The 18,156-nt window shown below is 43.5% G+C and overlaps 1 protein-coding gene across 1 annotated transcript; it reads right to left on the bottom strand.

Moving 5' to 3' along the window:
• Positions 1–13,534: 13,534 nt before the first annotated feature.
• LOC148475046 (paraneoplastic antigen Ma3 homolog) lies at positions 13,535–14,593 on the bottom strand. The gene has a single exon (XM_088457760.1). It carries the CDS (start codon positions 14,591–14,593, stop codon positions 13,535–13,537), a length of 1,059 nt encoding a protein of 352 aa, XP_088313886.1.
• Positions 14,594–18,156: the final 3,563 nt, after the last annotated feature.

Here is an 18,156-nt window from a genome sequence, read left to right as displayed (position 1 = left end):
CAATTTGGGCCCAAAATTAAAAAAAATTTTCTAAAGGGAAATCACAACCAATTTCAAGTAAAAAAATAAGCAGATAAAAAAGCGCTAATTAGTTCGCAAATACAAGACAAAAAATAAGCAGATAAAAAAGCGCTAATTAGTTCTCAAATACAAGACAAAAAATAAGCAGATAAAAAAGCGCTAATTAGTTAGCAAATACAAGACAAAAAATAAGCAGATAAAAAAGCGCTAATTAGTTCGCAAATACAAGACAAAAAATAAGCAGATAAAAAAGCGCTAATTAGTTCGCAAATACAAGACAAAAAATAAGCAGATAAAAAAGCGCTAATTAGTTCGCAAATACAAGACAAAAAATAAGCAGATAAAAAAGCGCTAATTAGTTTGCAAATACAAGACAAAAAATAATCAGATAAAAAAGCGCTAATTAGTTCATACATTTCGGAATCACAAAACCAAAGGTTAAAAGTGTAAGGTCAAACAAAGTTGCGTTAAAAAAAAATGAACATTTAATAAACAAGTGAAAAAAAAACTTACCAATAGAGGATATATAAGTCACCGGATAAAAAGGTCGTTGGAGCAGAGCCAAAAGAAACCTAACAAAGGAGATTTTGTAAAAAATTAACGACCCAAATTTTACAAAAAGAAGGAGACACAAAGTGAACAAAAGTAAGACGGCCAAAAACTTACCAAAAAAATAACACGACAAATAAAACAACCACACCAAAAAAAGCGAACGTAAATAAAAACTCCAAAAAGACAAACCAAAAACAACTCCAAACAACGCCAAATACAAATCCCGCCAACAATCCACTCCGACCAACGTAACCTCCAACAACCAACACCCGCCACCTCGACTCGAGACGCCCCAAGCCATAAATAGTGTTTATTTTCCCGCACAAATTAAGGAGGGATCATAGGAACGCACAATCAATGATGCGGACGAAAAATAAGGACGCATGTATAAATACGTCACGACCCAAAAAAAACGTTCTGGTGTATTTCTTGTTTGGAGGTAAGAAATGGCTACAGACCAGGGAAACAATGGCCAAGAGTCTGCCAGTAAGTATTTCATGCATTTCCAAACAAGGATTATTTTGAAACATCATATAGTGAAAGTTTGCAAGCTTAAATTTCTCAACGTTTAAAAAATAGGTGAGGAGGATGACATGGAAGAGGCTGTTGGGCCCAGTATTCCGGCCAAAGCAGGGAAAAAGAAAAGGCAGCCACAATTCACAAGAAAGGAGATGGAGGTTTTGGTTCAGAAGTGTGTGGACATCCTGCCACAGGCAGACAGGAATATGGGTGCAAGCCAGAAGTGGAGAATGTGGGAGGAGGTAGCCAGTGCTGTCAATAGGGTGGGTGATTATGTCCGTCTAGCCCGGGATGTCAAACGGCGGTAAGTAAAAACTTGACCCCCCTAAAACCAAAACAAAAACAAAAAAACCGAATAATGGTTACTTTTTCACCCACAGATGGCAAGACTTCAAATATCGCCTGAAACAAAAAATGGCGGACAGGGCTAGGCATGCAAGGGGGACAGGTGGGGGTCCCACCCCTGTGTCATTGGAGTTGAATGATTTAGAAGAGCTGGCACAGGGGTGTGTGCAGGCTGTGGAGGTGTTTGGCGTGTCCAACATGGATACGGACATGCCAGACTTTGCGACTCCTCATGTTGTCCCAGGTAAATATTGTGATGTAACCAACTCTGAAATGTTATTGTGCCAATATGTAGATTCTAATGTGACTCTTTTCTCATTTTTCAAACAGAGACACAGGCGGATGAGTCTGCTCCAGAGGGGAGCCTTGGCCGCAGAATTTCTCCTGGCTCTGCAGGGGAGGAACCAGTACATCCGGCTGAGGACCCTGCAGAAGCCAGTCCAGGGCAATCCCCCTCGCAGGCAGTGGCACTCCTCACAGAACTCAATTTTAAATCGGATTTCCATACGGAGATTCTGCAGAGGATGGACGCCAGTCTGGTACGGGTGGCTGAGGCCCTGGAGCAAAATGCTGCGGCCAACGTGACCATTGGTCAGGCCCTGGCGGAAAATACCAGGGCCAACATCTGCATCGCCAATGCCCTGAAGCAGCTCGTTCGCCAGCACATGGTGGAGCCAACCTCCCTTCCTGCCGGAACATCAGGATCCTCCACCTCTGGCACAACATCAGCCAATCCTCCAAATGTGCCTAGCCCTGTGCCTAGTCCAGAGGCCACAACATCTGCCTCTGGACAGGCCAGCCCGATGACGTCCCGGACCCGGTCTGGCGCCCACCCTCCCCCAGCCAAACGGGGGAAAAAACGTTGACAGCACTGGCTACTTTTCCCACACTCCTTCTGTGCTTGCCCCATATTCCTTTCTGGCCAAAACTTCCCTCTCCTTTCTTGTGAATTGTTTTTCATTTTTTGTTTTAAGTTTCCATACCTTTTATGTTTGCACAAATTATAATTTTTATTGGAATAACACTGCCAAAAAAGTTTGGGCCAAAAATGGGCCAGAAATTTTTTTAGTTTCCAATAAATTTTGAAAAAATGTTCGACATTGTATTCTGACATTATTTTAGAAATGGTTTACAGTTAATCCTGGCCCACAAGGCAAAAACGACCTCCCAAAAAATTAAAACGAAAAAAAAAAAAGGGCTCTTTAAGGAACACTTTAAAATTTACATAAGGATGCAAATTCTCCAGACAAAAGCAAAATGGAAAAATACACACAAACATGATGACATTATTGTTACAATAGCACAAAAACCAAATACAAAAAAAAACCAACATACCTACAAATGTACGCTAATTGATTGTGTAATCCTGAAATTAGCAGCTATGATTTCCACCTGCGTACGGTTTTGTGCTAACCAAAAAGACTGTTTTCAAAACACATTACAAGCTGGTTTTCAATTCAAAACTGATTGATTTTCTGACAAGCCGTGATTAATCGATGAAACATTGTGGAGGGCCGGGACGGAGGAGAAGGCCATCGCCAATGTGGTTGAGTAATCCAGACCCCAAGCTGTGCGAGCAGTTTGAACGGAAAGAGGATCATCCAGTGACGTATGACTTGGTACACATTTGACGTTCGCATCAGATAATGTATGTACGCCCAAAAAATGCCTCGCCACGCCTGCTTTTTTCCATCTCCACCCCCATCAACGCCCCAAAACGCCCTGTTCTGTCAATCACATTTGACATGTCACTTCCTGTACGCAATTTGACGAACGAGACAAAAAAAGCTCGCAATATGCCGCACGCACATGCGCAGTGTTACACCAACGCATGCGCGGTTTCTCAACATCGGAACGCAACGAGCGTACTGCTGTTAACGACCGGCTCTGAATGAGGGCCCTAGTGATGCTTGCTATGGTTTTCTTTTATGTTCCATCCACTGTGATTAGTCTAACTGTTGAGTAAGAATTATTTGGTTAATACTGTGTAATTGATTGTAAATCGATTCGCCCACCTTTATTTGGTAAGTAAGGGTACACTGTATTTATGGTATTGTGAACAAAACACAGTGATGATGATAATTCATGTTGATTCTTATGGGGACAAAGGGCCTGATTCATTACAGAACGCTATTGCAATTACGCAAGCAGACCGTCGATTGTTGCGTACTGACAATGCGCTTGCACAAAAGAACTACTGCGATCGCAGAGACCACGCAGACCCATCGCAGCGTGATTGACAGGAAGTGAGCATTTTGGGGTGTTGATGGGGGGGTGGTCAGCAAAACACAGGCGTGCCAGTGCATTGGGACGTCGCTACAGGGGCGTGCATAATTTAGCCACTGCGATGGCATACGCAGCCTGAGCTCTCACTGCCTACTGGAAGGTTAGCAATTGTAATAGTCTGACCTTGTGGTTGTTGCCCGCCAGGCAAAGACGCCGAAGCCCTGGCGGGCTGGCACCCACCAGGCGAAAACGCCGGAAGTCCTAGTGGGTGGCAGCCACAAAAAAGAGCTGACACAGGCTGCAGCCCACTAGGTGAAGATGTCGAAGCCCTGGCTGGTTGGTGCCCACCAGGCGAAGATGCCAAAGCTCTGGCGGGTTGGCGCCCGCCAGGTGAAGACTCCAGAAGTCCTAGTGGGCAGCGGCCATGCAAAGGAGCTGACACAGGCTGCCACCAACTAGATAAAGATGCCGAAGCCCTTGTTGGTTGGTCCTGCCAGGCGAAGACACCAAAGCCCTGGTGGGTTGATGCCCGCCAGGCAAAGACACCAGAAATCCTAGTGGGTGGCAGCCACCAGGTGAAGATGCCAAAGTCCTGAGGTGGTGGCGGCCATGAAAAAGAGATTAAAGGCTGCCACCCCTCAGGTGTAGGTGCAGATAAAATAAAGAAAAAAAAAATCGGTGTCTGTTTATTTTAATATTTCTTTTACAGGTATACTGCAGGTACCAGTGGGCCCAAAATGCCCTGCTTGCTGGTACTTGTGGTTTTCCAAGTACCAGCATGCAGGGGAGACTTGCTGAGACCTATAGTTCACCTGCAAAAGAAAATATTCTTTAAAATGCACCACATTACACTGCCCAGGGTTGCCGGGGTTTGCCCAGGGCTATCAGCCTGGGTCTGGGGTGCCCTGGAGAGGGGGACCTCTTTTTCCCCAGGGATCCCCGGCCTGGGCTGACTAGCGTCCAGGGGTGATGCTTTGGCTAGAGGGCTCGGTGAAAGGGTATGGTGCTGGTTCTGGTAAATGCAGGGGACCCTATGCATTTTTTCCCCCTGTATTTCCAGAACCAGGACCGGCTCAGAGCCCAGTGCTGGTTGCACTGAATACAGGGGACCCCTACGTCATTTGTCCCTCTGTATTTTGGCAACTGGGACTGGTTCTGAAAGGCCTGGTGCTGGTTGTGCATAATACGGGGATCCCTACGTCGTTTGGCCCCTGTATTTAGCACAACCAGTACTGGGTCTTCAAAGCCCGATGCTGATTGCTTTTTTGGGGGGGCGGGGCATGACTTTTTTTTTTTTTCATATTTACAGGCACTCCATTGGATAATCTACTGGTGAAGAGGACAGATTGGCTACAGGAATATATAGGTGAGTATGTGAGATAGTGTGTGTGTGTGTGTTCATGTATATTTTAATAAAATGTAACTTTTCTATGGTGTGTGTGTTGTGTGGTTTTTTTTAAATTGCTTTTGCTGTGGAACTACAGGTACCAGCAGGCCCGTAATGCCCCGCATGCTGATACTTGTGGTTGTCCAAGTAACAGCATGCTGGGGAGGCTTGCTGGAAACTGTAGTTCCATAGCAAAAGCCAATATTCGCTGGGGAGGCTTGCTGGAAACTGTAGTTCCATAGCAAAAGCCAATATTCAAACTTTACTTGCACCACACTTTACATAATCAACCCAGCACCCACCGCCCAGGGGTGCTGGGGACAGCCCCGGGCTATCGGCCTGGGCCTTGGGTGCCCTGGACAGGTGGACCCCTTTATTGGTGGGTCCCCAGCTCCCCAGGGATCCCCAGCCTGGGCTGACTAGTGGTCAGGGGCGATGCTTTGGCTGGGGGGCCTGGTGAAAGGGCTCCCCCTGGCTGTGGCATTACCCCCCCCTACTAGAAAGAGTCCGATGCTGGTTCTGGTAATTACAGGGGGATTCCAAGCACTTTTTCCCCTCAATTTCCAGAACCAGGGCCAGCTCAGAGCCCAGTGCTGGTTGCGCAAAGTACGGGGGACCCCTTTGTCATTTGTCCCCCGTATTTTGGCAACCAGGCATGGTTTTCACTAGCTCAGAGCTGGTGGTGCTTAAGTACAGGGGACCCCTATGTCATTTGTCCCCTGTATTTAAGCACAACCAGGACTGGCTGTTAAAAGCCCGGTGCTAGTTGTGTTTTGGGGGGGGGGTACCTTTTTTTATTTTACACAATTTTTAATAAAGATGCATAGATGGCTCTCACTGCTGCGTTCGTGCATCTGTGACTTACTGATTTTATTACTCAGGTGCATGCATACTACCAGTGAGCCCTCTATCGCCCACTGATGCCCCCTTTGCACTGCACTGCTGCCACTGCTCTGCACCACTGCTGCTGCTACTACCCTGCATGCCTACAGCCTGACCCTGCAACCATCTCGCACTCTGCACCTCCCAAAACACCTCCTATGTGCTGGCCCCTCTTCCACCTGCGCTAGTGTACCATTTTGTTGCCCTTCTCCCCTGCAGGTGGCCCGGTTTGCTCATCCAAACCCTGATAGTTAATAAATTTTAAAAAAGCTATGAAATTCCATAGACAAAAAACCTTATGGTTTAACATGTCCCATTAAGGCTTCTTAAATATGATCTGAAAATTCACAAAACCTATTGAATTTCTGGCACAAACTCCAAAAAGCAATGAAATTATGATCATTAAGGCTGACGCCTTAATGGACATGTTCCTTGCGCAATACAGATATGGTATACCATCACACCCTGTGGTTAACTGCAGATTCAGCACTCTCAAAAAGTGAGATTGCTGTCACTCACAAAATGGTGGAGCTGCTATTTCACAGAATTGTGTGCTCATTGGAATACACACATGCAGTCTATGCAACTGAGGTCTGAGCAGAACATAGAGCTGCGCAGATAAGATAAGAGTATGATGGATGAGGGGAGAAGACAGGGCATTGTGAATGGGGCAGACAGAAAGGCATGCAGAAGGAAAGATTAAGCAGTACAGATGGGGGTGAGTCAAAGTGATGCAGATGGGTTGAAAACAGTGGTGCACATGGGGGGGAGACAGAGTGGCATGGTTTGGGGGAACAGAGCAACATGAATGGGGAATAAAGAGTAGCATGGATGCGGGAAGATAGAGCAGCACAGATGGGTAAAGACAGATTGGTGTGGATGAGGAATACAGACTAGCACAATGGGAGAACACACAACAATAGGGATTGGGGAAGACAGAGTGGTGCAGGTGGGAGGGAAAAGACAGAGTGGCACGGTTGGGGGGGACAGAGTGGTGCAGATGGAGGAAGAAAGTAGCAGAGATGAGCAGAAGACAGTGACGTTGCTGGGTGCAATGTAGTGGTGCAGATGGAAGGAAACACAGTAGCACGGATGCAGGAAGACACGTCGGTGCACATGGGGAAAGATATATTGGTGTGGATGAGGGCATGCAGACTAGCACAGTTGGGAGAACACACGGCTGTAGGGATTGGGGAAGTTATAGCAGCATGGAGGCACAGATAGTGTACATGCATAGACAGAGTATGATAGTTTTAGCAAATAGGGAGCTGAATGTGTATAATGAATGAGATGGATGTATTGAGTGAGAAGGATGTTGGAACCCAGTGGGATTGTTGCGGTGACTGAATGGGAAGATTGTGGGCACTGAGTGGGATGTGGAAGCCACATAACTGCTCAGACCTCAGTTGCATAGACTGCATGTGTGTATTCCAATGAGCACACAATTCTGTGAATTAGCAGCTCCACCATTTTGTGAGTGACAGCAATTTCACTCTGTGAGAGTGCTAAATCTGCAGCTAACCACATGGTGCCATGGCATACCATATCTGTATTATGCAAGGAACACGTCCTTAATGATCGTAATTTCATTGCTTTGTGGAGTTTGAGTGGCAGAAATTCAATAGGTTTTCGTGAATTTTCAAATTATGTCTAGTAAGCCTTAATGGGACATGTGAAACCGTAAGGTTTTTTTGTCTATGGAATATATATGTGTATGTATGTGTATATATAGATATATATATATATATATATATATATATGTGTAACCCTGTGTTATTTATGGATAGGATATTGGGTTATTGAAATAGAATATGTGCCTCCACCCAAACTTGTTACAGGTTGTCTGGGAAACCGTGCCCACTATTCGTGTGGTTACAATGGTTAGTATGCAAATCTATATTTTATATATATATAATCGATAGGCAAGAATTATATAACAACGGTTATCTCAAATTTACCACCCGAATCCGTTCCTCCTTTGTCAGGTACAGCTGTCGATGTACAACCTGAACGTCTGCTAAAGTGAGTATTAATTAATGACAGATAAATGTTAATTTGTTTATAGCAGATAATATCAATAAATGATCAGGGTAATAGTACTTTACATTAGAGATGTATATTACATTTAAACAGTATACATTTACATAAAATACTACATTAGACATACAATATATAGTACAAGTCCATAGGGTGTAAAGATTATCTGTAAACGTTAGTATGATATCCTTATATAACTTGGTGTTGGACTTTTTTCTTCTATATAGATTTTATAGTCACTGAAGAACTTTAAGCTCTTACGAATGTAGTCCTTAATGTGTCCTCAAAGTCCAATTCGTATACAGTTACCTATCAACCAATTTTGCGATTATATCGCCTCACTCTTTCCTCCTTATCTCCTGTGAGATTGGACGGCACCAGAGCATAAGACGGTGTGCATTAAATTATCCTGACTCACATTGGCAGCAGAGGAAACTTACTATAAAATAAGTTTTGTTTCCTGTAAGGTTAATAATAATATCCTTCTTCAGATCCTCACTTTCCACTCTAAAATGTTTCAACTTAAGGATTTATCTCCTGTAGGCACTGTTTTTAATATGTAGATATATGCACAGCTCTTCAAGACAAGAGTGTTACTTTTCAAGGGAATGTCCCTAAATACCCAGTCTTTATAAAATGAGTCTTACTAATACATGTCAGCATTAGCTATTGGCAACTCTGTAGTACTCTTTCTAGCTTCCTGCTCCTTATAAATAGGGTTATTATCCCAAGGTAGGCTAAGGAATTTTATTCCAGTAAGGTCTCTTATTCTACAATCCTCAGGGGGCCTCCTCTATGTGGACTGAGTGGGTATGTGTGAGTGCCAAATACTGGTTACTCACTGTAGAGTCACTGCTTGCTGCTGAAGCTTAATCAGCGCTGCTCCTTGGACACTTGCACCTCAGCGCTGCTCTGATCCTCAGGGCTGTGATAGTCAGCCTATCAGGGTCTAGGCCAGCCCCGCCTCCTGCATTGATCCTCACTCCTCTCCCCCAGAGGGATGACACCTTCCGATTGCTTCAGACAGGAAGCGCCGCTGTTTTCACGCAGGGAGGGACCCGCCCGACTCACACCTCCTCCGGAACCTGGTCACCCCACTCTTACTGCCGGGGTTTCCCTAGCGATCACGCTCAGCTCCGGCGCCCCACACTGGCACCACTATCGCTGACAGGAGCGCTCCGCTCCATGCAGGTCAGTACGATGTGGGCTCTGGAGGGGGGATCAGCATTCTGACTCTGCCGCGCTAGTGCAGCCCTATTTATCCCTACCGCCCGCGCGACTCTCTCCTTCCCGCTTCCAGCGCGAGCTCTCCCCCAGCTGACAGCTCGCGCAGCTTCTGGCATATTCCAGAGTCTCCTCCTGTTGCCAATGTGTGAAAAATCAAGCACTGTCTATGCGGTGGTCTTGCCCACCCCCCTCACAATCTATACAATAAATACATATATATATACAATTTACCACATCAGGTCTAATTACATCAAGGTGCCAGGCAGCACTCTTAATGTATATGTGTATCCTCCCCCTGATGTGTACATACTCATATGTTAGCCTATAATAATAGGGCTACACTCTCCCCCTGGTAATCTATGTAAGTCCAGTAAGTAGATTACCATACTCAATACTCATGCGAGTGACTTCTATTAGCAATACTACTCCCCAGTCCCAGAGTACCCAAAGTAGGGCCAATTAAGAACTATGCTGGGGTGTATTAATCTAGTTACACTGCTAGGTTCCCCCAGACTATCATATGTCAAAATCAGGGGTGGCTTTATTTTCCTTCTGGGCCTTGTACTACACCCTAGTTTTTCCACATCACCATCTTCATAAGCAGAGCAGCTTTCTTGTATACTTTCCTCACCTCTGTCTATAGGAAGTTCATTATTAGTTTTACAATTATTAGTACTATCCCTTACACTTCCTACTCTTTCTGGCGGGATCTCAGGTAAGTATTCTATTTGAGGAAGATTTTCCATATAGAAGTATCCTTGTCCCTCATTCTCAACGTCATGTTCTTCAGTATCACTTAGATCCAAGTGGCTGATTTTTTGTTTTTTCGTCTTCTCATGAGGTTTTCTTTCAGGAGTCACGACACCTGAATGCTGAAAGTTACCTAATCGAATTTCATCTCCAATAGGAAGCAAGTGTTGCCTATGGTAAGTATACACTTTATTAGGCCCATCTTCTGGCATAATTTTGTACACTGGCAAATTCGAAAACTTTTCCACCACTACATAGGGTTCCTCCTTCCACCGATTAGCTATCTTGAATTTCCTAGGTACCCCTAATTGCCTGAGGAGTACTCTATCTCCAGGAGCCAATTCCTGATTGCGGACCCTTCGATCATATATAGTCTTATTTTTTAGTGCAAGTTTGTCAGCAGTCCTATTGGCTAATTCAAAGGCCATTTGCAATTCACTCCTAAGATTCTCTACATATTTTGTGTGGGAAATGGGTGATTTAGGATTTGGATTGATTCCCATACACACATCTACAGGAAGTTTAGCTTCTCTTCCAAACATTAAGAAGTAGGGTGATAACCCTGTGGATTCGTTCTTTGTGCAATTATAGGCATGTACTAGTTTGTTAATGTATTTTTTCCACTTACTCTTATCTAATGGATTTAATGTACCCAACATATTTAGCAATGTGCGGTTGAACCGCTCTGGTTGAGGGTCACCCTGGGGGTGATAAGGTGTGGTTCTAGATTTTTTTATGCCACAAATATCGCAGAGTTCCCTAATTAACTTGCTCTCAAAATCTCTTCCTTGATCCGAGTGCAACCTATTTGGGAGGCCATAATGTACAAAATATTTGTCCCATAAAGTGTTGGCCACGGTAAGAGCCTTTTGGTTAGGTGTCACGTAGGCTTGTGCGTATCGAGTGAAATGGTCTGTAACTACCAACACATTGCATTTTTTTCCCGCATCAACTTCTAGTGTTAGATAATCAACACATACTAGATCCATTGGGCCAGCACTTTGGATATGTCCCAATGGTGCTGCTCGGTTAGGTAAAGTTTTTCGTAGGACACAATTCCCACATGATTTACAGTAATTTTCTACTTCCACTCGCATATTGGGCCAATAGAACCTATCCGCCACTAACCCATATGTTTTTTCTATTCCTAGATGGCCATGGTCATCGTGCAGGGCATGCATCACGGTCTTCCTATACTTATAGGGCAGCACTACCTGAAATTTCTTGCTTTTTCCCATCTTGGAATCAATTTTGTATAAGAGTCCATTTTTCATTATTAATCTGTTTCTTTGCTTTCGTAACAATTGAGCTTCCCAGGAAGTGTTGGAAGTATTAGTAGAAATAGCGACATGTTGGTTCAGTTCTTCATACAAAGGTCCTATCTCAGGATCTTTCAATTGTTCTCTTTGCAATTTTCTATGATCCACCTTGGGTATTCCTTCTAACTCGTCTATACTTAACCAACAATACGAAAGAGGCAGGACTTTATCAGATGCCCCAAACTGCTAACCATTTCGTGGCAGTTTTCAATGTCCATTCTCATGTGGTGGCACATCCCCTTGACATCCCCAGCAGGCACTTCTATCCATTCTTCTTTTTGCTCCCCAGCCACTTGATTTGGGATTCGGGACAAAGAGTCAGCATCCGTGTTATTAACACCAGGCCGGTATTTCAGTTTAAAGTCGTAGAGAGCCAATGCAGATAACCACCTATGTCCCGTGGCATCTAGTCGGGCAGTGGTTTGGATGTAAGTTAACGGATTATTATCCGTGTGTACTACAAAGGACGCACCATAGAGATAGTCGTGGAATTTGTCTACAATACACCATTTAAGTGCTAAAAATTCGAGCTTATGAGCGGGGTACCTTTTCTCACTGGGTGACAATCCTCGACTTACAAATGACACTGGCCTTAACTGATCTTGTTGGGTCTGATATAATACCCCCCCTATCCCTTCTAGGGATGCGTCCATATGTAAAGTGTAGGGTAGCAGGGGGTCAGCATAGGCCAAGACTGGTGCCTTTGTTAGACAGATTTTAAGTTTTACAAATGAATCTTCACATTCTTGGGTCCACCTACTCCCAAATGGCTCATTAAGCTGGTGATATATTTTGAGCTCTTGCGGAGATTTCTTTGAAGATTTACCTGTAGGTGGGTATCCTTTAGTCAGGTCGGTCAGGGGTTTAGCTATTTTAGAATAGTTAGGCACAAACCGGCGGTAGTACCCGCAAAATCCCAAAAATGAACGCAGTTCTTTCAGTTTTGTGGGAATGGGCCAATTATTGACAGCTTCAACTTTGGAAGGGTCTGTGGCTATTCCATGCCGGCTGACGATGTGACCCAAATATTTCACGGATTCCTGACACAGTCGACATTTGTCTAATGACAGCTTTAGTCCTCCTTCTTCCAGTCGATCAAGGACTTTCAATAACCTTTTGTTATGTTCTTCGAGTGTGTTTCCAAATATTATTATATCATCTAGATAAACTATAGCTTCCCTATAGTTCATGTCTCCCATGATCCGGTCCATTGTTCTTTGAAAAGTGGCTGGAGCTCCCTTGATACCCTGGGGCATCATTAAGAATTCCAAAAACCCGAGGGGGCATATAAACGCGGTTTTCTCCCTATCTGTGGGGCACATGGGTATTTGGTAGAACCCACTTCGAAGGTCCAACACAGAGAACCAAGCACTCCCTTGTAAGCAATCTAGGGCCTCGTCAATTCTCGGCACCACATACTGGTCCGGCACCGTCGTCTGATTTAACGTCCTGTAGTCAACGCACATGCGGACATCACCATTCTTCTTCCGTGCGATCACAATTGGAGAAGCATAGGGGCTTCGTGACTCTATTATTATCTGGTTCTCTAGCAACCCCTTTAAATGTAATCTCACATCATCAAAATCTGCAGGCGGAATTCGGCGGGAACGTTCTCGGAAAGGTGTTTCATCTGTCATCTTTATTTGATGTTCTGCCCCCTTGGCTACTCCCAAGTCCCATTCCCCTAGAGAGAAAACTGATTTTCGTTTTTCTAACTCAAGTACTAAATATTCCATATCTTGAAAGGAAATATCGCTATTTCGGAAACACTCAGCAAACCCCCTCTGTACATCACATCCTACACCTCCCACCCCGGTCTGCACGTTCCATGTGTTAACTGAAGGTGTGGACTCATTTTCTTGACACCATTCAGCAAGCATGTGGTATATGTTGGTATTAGTTCCAATTATAATGGGAAGTTCACTTCTCCCCCCTGGGATTTCTGGGCATATAAGAGCAATAAAAGGTATCTGAACTTCTTGGCCATCAGCACTTATCACTTCCAATATTGCTTGCACATACCCTAGATAAGGGTACTTTTCTGTACTTAACCCCCAAATAACAAGCCCGGTTAAAGGCTGTATGGAGACTTCACACAAATGTTCGCGATACCATGATTCAAATATTATAGACACCTGTGAGCCACTGTCTAATAATACATTACATGGGCTCCCATTCACCTTTGCAGACACTATTGGGGTGGGTCCCAATAAACCTTCTGGTAGAGCGCCATTCCACCAAGTGTTCCCCATAGCGCATATACTAATTTCTAGGGGGCCTGTGAGGGGGTCACAGACCTCCCCCGTCCGTTTCCCGGCTCCCTGAGGTCTCTACCTTGCTCAGGGTTTTCGTGAAAATTTTCGTCATGTACAACATTCAGGGGGCATTCATATGACAAATGTCCCCTCCTCCCACATCTATAGCACCCCCTATTTATAGGCCTGACTCCTCGGCCTATGCCCCTACTGGAAGTGTTAGGAGTATTCACTCCTCGCCGTGTGGTATTGGCACTTTGTGAAGCGATGAACCTATCTATTTTGGCGTTCTGCTCCTCCATCATTTTAAGTATTTTTTCCTCAAAAGACGTAGGTTCTACGGCAGGTACTACCACTTTTACTTTTTTCACAGTGTTTTCCCGCAATTCTATCATAGTTTCCTCCAGCTTGACGTCTTTCATTAGTTCATTAAATGTCGGGGGTGGTTTCCGTGTCTCTGAACACCTAATTTTTTGGGCAACAGGGTCAGATGTCAAAGCACCCCTCAGTAACTGCCTCATTCTACTCTCATCGACATCTTCTTTTTTTATCCCATCCTTCTCCACTATCTTATATAGAAGTTTGTCCAATCTGAACAAATATGTGCTTAGTTTCTCCCTAGGCTCCTGGAATGTATGATGGAGCCTAGAGATTAAATCTCCTACGTCTTCCAGTGTCCCATATGCATAGTCTAATGCTTCAAAATAAACATCTAAAGTGGCATCGGGGTTGCTCCTCCTAGCAGCCTGAATGACCCCCATGGCAGGTCCCCTCAAGCTTTCAACTACCCTTTGTTTTTTTATGTGATCAGGGCATTTCCACTCTTCAGTCTGCTGCACTGCCGCCTCTTTCCATGCATCATATTGTTCCTCCCCAGCAGGTACTGGTTGTATACCAGAAAAAATTCTTAATCTCCTGTAGCTTCCCTCGTAATGCCATCTCTCTAATTGGGTGACTACCCGTTCCATAATGTTTTCAAACTGACTCCCACATTTTTCCTCATTATTATCCGGGTCTCCTCTACTCTCTCCCCCATTACTTTCTTTAGTAGAGCTAACTTTTTGTGTCGGCATACCGGTATTCTCCGTTTCTCTTGTTCTTGGCCATATTATGCTCCATCTCCTCCCTGTATTGTAATCTGCAATCATCATCACAGGGATCAGGTTAGGGTCTAACTCCCTCTCTGTTTCTATAAGCATTGCACATACCAACCCTAATTCTCCTCTCCATTTATCCACTATTTGAGGTTGTATGATCCCACACAATGTTCTAACTTGCTTAATTACGTGCTCATCGGTGAATTCTGAGAAATTTCCTCCCACTGCAAAACACCTTTTTGGGTCTACCCCTTTACTCTCACACCATAAATACAGTTCATCCCCATTAAAACATTCCATTTTTTTTCTTTTACTGCTTACTATGTAACCCTCGAATCTCAGCAGTATGCCTCCAAAATGTAACCCTGTGTTATTTATGGATAGGATATTGGGTTATTGAAATAGAATATGTGCCTCCACCCAAACTTGTTACAGGTTGTCTGGGAAACCGTGCCCACTATTCGTGTGGTTACAATGGTTAGTATGCAAATCTATATTTTATATATATATAATCGATAGGCAAGAATTATATAACAACGGTTATCTCAAATTTACCACCCGAATCCGTTCCTCCTTTGTCAGGTACAGCTGTCGATGTACAACCTGAACGTCTGCTAAAGTGAGTATTAATTAATGACAGATAAATGTTAATTTGTTTATAGCAGATAATATCAATAAATGATCAGGGTAATAGTACTTTACATTAGAGATGTATATTACATTTAAACAGTATACATTTACATAAAATACTACATTAGACATACAATATATAGTACAAGTCCATAGGGTGTAAAGATTATCTGTAAACGTTAGTATGATATCCTTATATAACTTGGTGTTGGACTTTTTTCTTCTATATAGATTTTATAGTCACTGAAGAACTTTAAGCTCTTACGAATGTAGTCCTTAATGTGTCCTCAAAGTCCAATTCGTATACAGTTACCTATCAACCAATTTTGCGATTATATCGCCTCACTCTTTCCTCCTTATCTCCTGTGAGATTGGACGGCACCAGAGCATAAGACGGTGTGCATTAAATTATCCTGACTCACATTGGCAGCAGAGGAAACTTACTATAAAATAAGTTTTGTTTCCTGTAAGGTTAATAATAATATCCTTCTTCAGATCCTCACTTTCCACTCTAAAATGTTTCAACTTAAGGATTTATCTCCTGTAGGCACTGTTTTTAATATGTAGATATATGCACAGCTCTTCAAGACAAGAGTGTTACTTTTCAAGGGAATGTCCCTAAATACCCAGTCTTTATAAAATGAGTCTTACTAATACATGTCAGCATTAGCTATTGGCAACTCTGTAGTACTCTTTCTAGCTTCCTGCTCCTTATAAATAGGGTTATTATCCCAAGGTAGGCTAAGGAATTTTATTCCAGTAAGGTCTCTTATTCTACAATCCTCAGGGGGCCTCCTCTATGTGGACTGAGTGGGTATGTGTGAGTGCCAAATACTGGTTACTCACTGTAGAGTCACTGCTTGCTGCTGAAGCTTAATCAGCGCTGCTCCTTGGACACTTGCACCTCAGCGCTGCTCTGATCCTCAGGGCTGTGATAGTCAGCCTATCAGGGTCTAGGCCAGCCCCGCCTCCTGCATTGATCCTCACTCCTCTCCCCCAGAGGGATGACACCTTCCGATTGCTTCAGACAGGAAGCGCCGCTGTTTTCACGCAGGGAGGGATCCGCCCGACTCACACCTCCTCCGGAACCTGGTCACCCCACTCTTACTGCCGGGGTTTCCCTAGCGATCACGCTCAGCTCTGGCGCCCCACACTGGCACCACTATCGCTGACAGGAGCGCTCCGCTCCATGCAGGTCAGTACGATGTGGGCTCTGGAGGGGGGATCAGCATTCTGACTCTGCCGCGCTAGTGCAGCCCTATTTATCCCTACCGCCCGCGCGACTCTCTCCTTCCCGCTTCCAGCGCGAGCTCTCCCCCAGCTGACAGCTCGCGCAGCTTCTGGCATTTTCCAGAGTCTCCTCCTGTTGCCAATGTGTGAAAAATCAAGCACTGTCTATGCGGTGGTCTTGCCCACCCCCCTCACAATCTATACAATAAATACATATATATATACAATTTACCACATCAGGTCTAATTACATCAAGGTGCCAGGCAGCACTCTTAATGTATATGTGTATCCTCCCCCTGATGTGTACATACTCATATGTTAGCCTATAATAATAGGGCTACATATGTATACCACAACTAACATATTATGAAGAAGAAAAGTTTGAAGCTGTTATGGGTGCAGGAGTATAATATTGAAATAGCCAATGTTGAAAATGCATGGATGTGAAACATTGGTAAAAAACCAATAGCAATGCAGGTAGAAATTACAATGATATAAAGATAACACGAAAATGGCATATAATAATTGTAATGCTTGGGGCTGTTTGTACGACTAAGACACTTGAGTAGAACTGTAGATAATCTCAAAGTTATAAGTGTGTTAAATAAAGAAATATATTTATGTGTGTTTAGACATAAAGTGTTTGCTATGAAGGCACGCAGAGAATCAGGACTGTGGTGAGGACCTGCCCAACAGACTGAAGAATCTGATAAGGAATTATTTTGAGCAATTAATCTTACATGAACATAAGAAATATAAAATATGCTTTGTCTAAACCTTCTACATCATATACACACATACATATAAAAGGACAAGCTCAAGGTATGCTAAGATACTTTTTATGCATTTATTATTAGAAATAAAGATATTAACTACTTGTTAAAAGTTAGGTCATTATAATTAAGAATGTGCCAATAAAAAAATAGATTAATAGATATTCGAGCTCAGGTGACTTAATTAGTACCTCAGTCTTTTGATTTCACCATCTGTGCTCGACCATGGATATCCTTAAATCCTGAACCGTTAGGGTGCCTTGGGGACCGAGTTTGGGAACCTCTAGAATAGATATTGAAGAATGGGATAATAATATATACTGTAACTTATATAAATCAAAAAGGCCCCTGGACACGTATGAAGTTATCTAAGCCAAGTGGAACATGGGTCAAGGTTATGAAGGGTGACATAGGGCAGGGGATGACACGTGTAGGCCTTGGCATGTGTCTTGTATGACTCAAAGATGGATCCACAGATGTTGAAACAGATAAGAATGAATTTCTCTATGTGCACTCTAATTGTCTTCTGTTAATGAATATTTGCGTATAAATAAAAATATATTATTATTTTCTAACATTCTGACTGGTCATTGAATAATTCCTAAAATGGAAACATTTTTGATCAGATAATAGGACTTTATTACCATGTATGCCTGTTATCTATGTACTGTATAGGCCCCCATACATCAGCAATCTGAAAACCACAATTAAACAATTTGAAGATTTATTGCCCGATCTTAGGATTTCCCAATCGAGCAATCTGCGCCCATACACTACAAATCTTTTTCAGTGATTTGCAGATCGATTGCAGCAAAGACAGATCTGGCAATCTTGAAAGGCCCATCATTTTGCTAGAAACGGTCTGCAATCTGCTGATCATGTCCATACACTAGCAATCTACAGCCC

This window comes from Taudactylus pleione, unplaced genomic scaffold (genome assembly GCF_031769625.1).
Source record: "Taudactylus pleione unplaced genomic scaffold, aTauple2 ptg000783l, whole genome shotgun sequence".
In the NCBI taxonomy this organism is placed as follows: Eukaryota; Metazoa; Chordata; class Amphibia; order Anura; family Myobatrachidae; genus Taudactylus; species Taudactylus pleione.
Note: the sequence above shows the minus strand (reverse complement) of the source record. Positions and strands in the feature narration are given on the sequence as shown.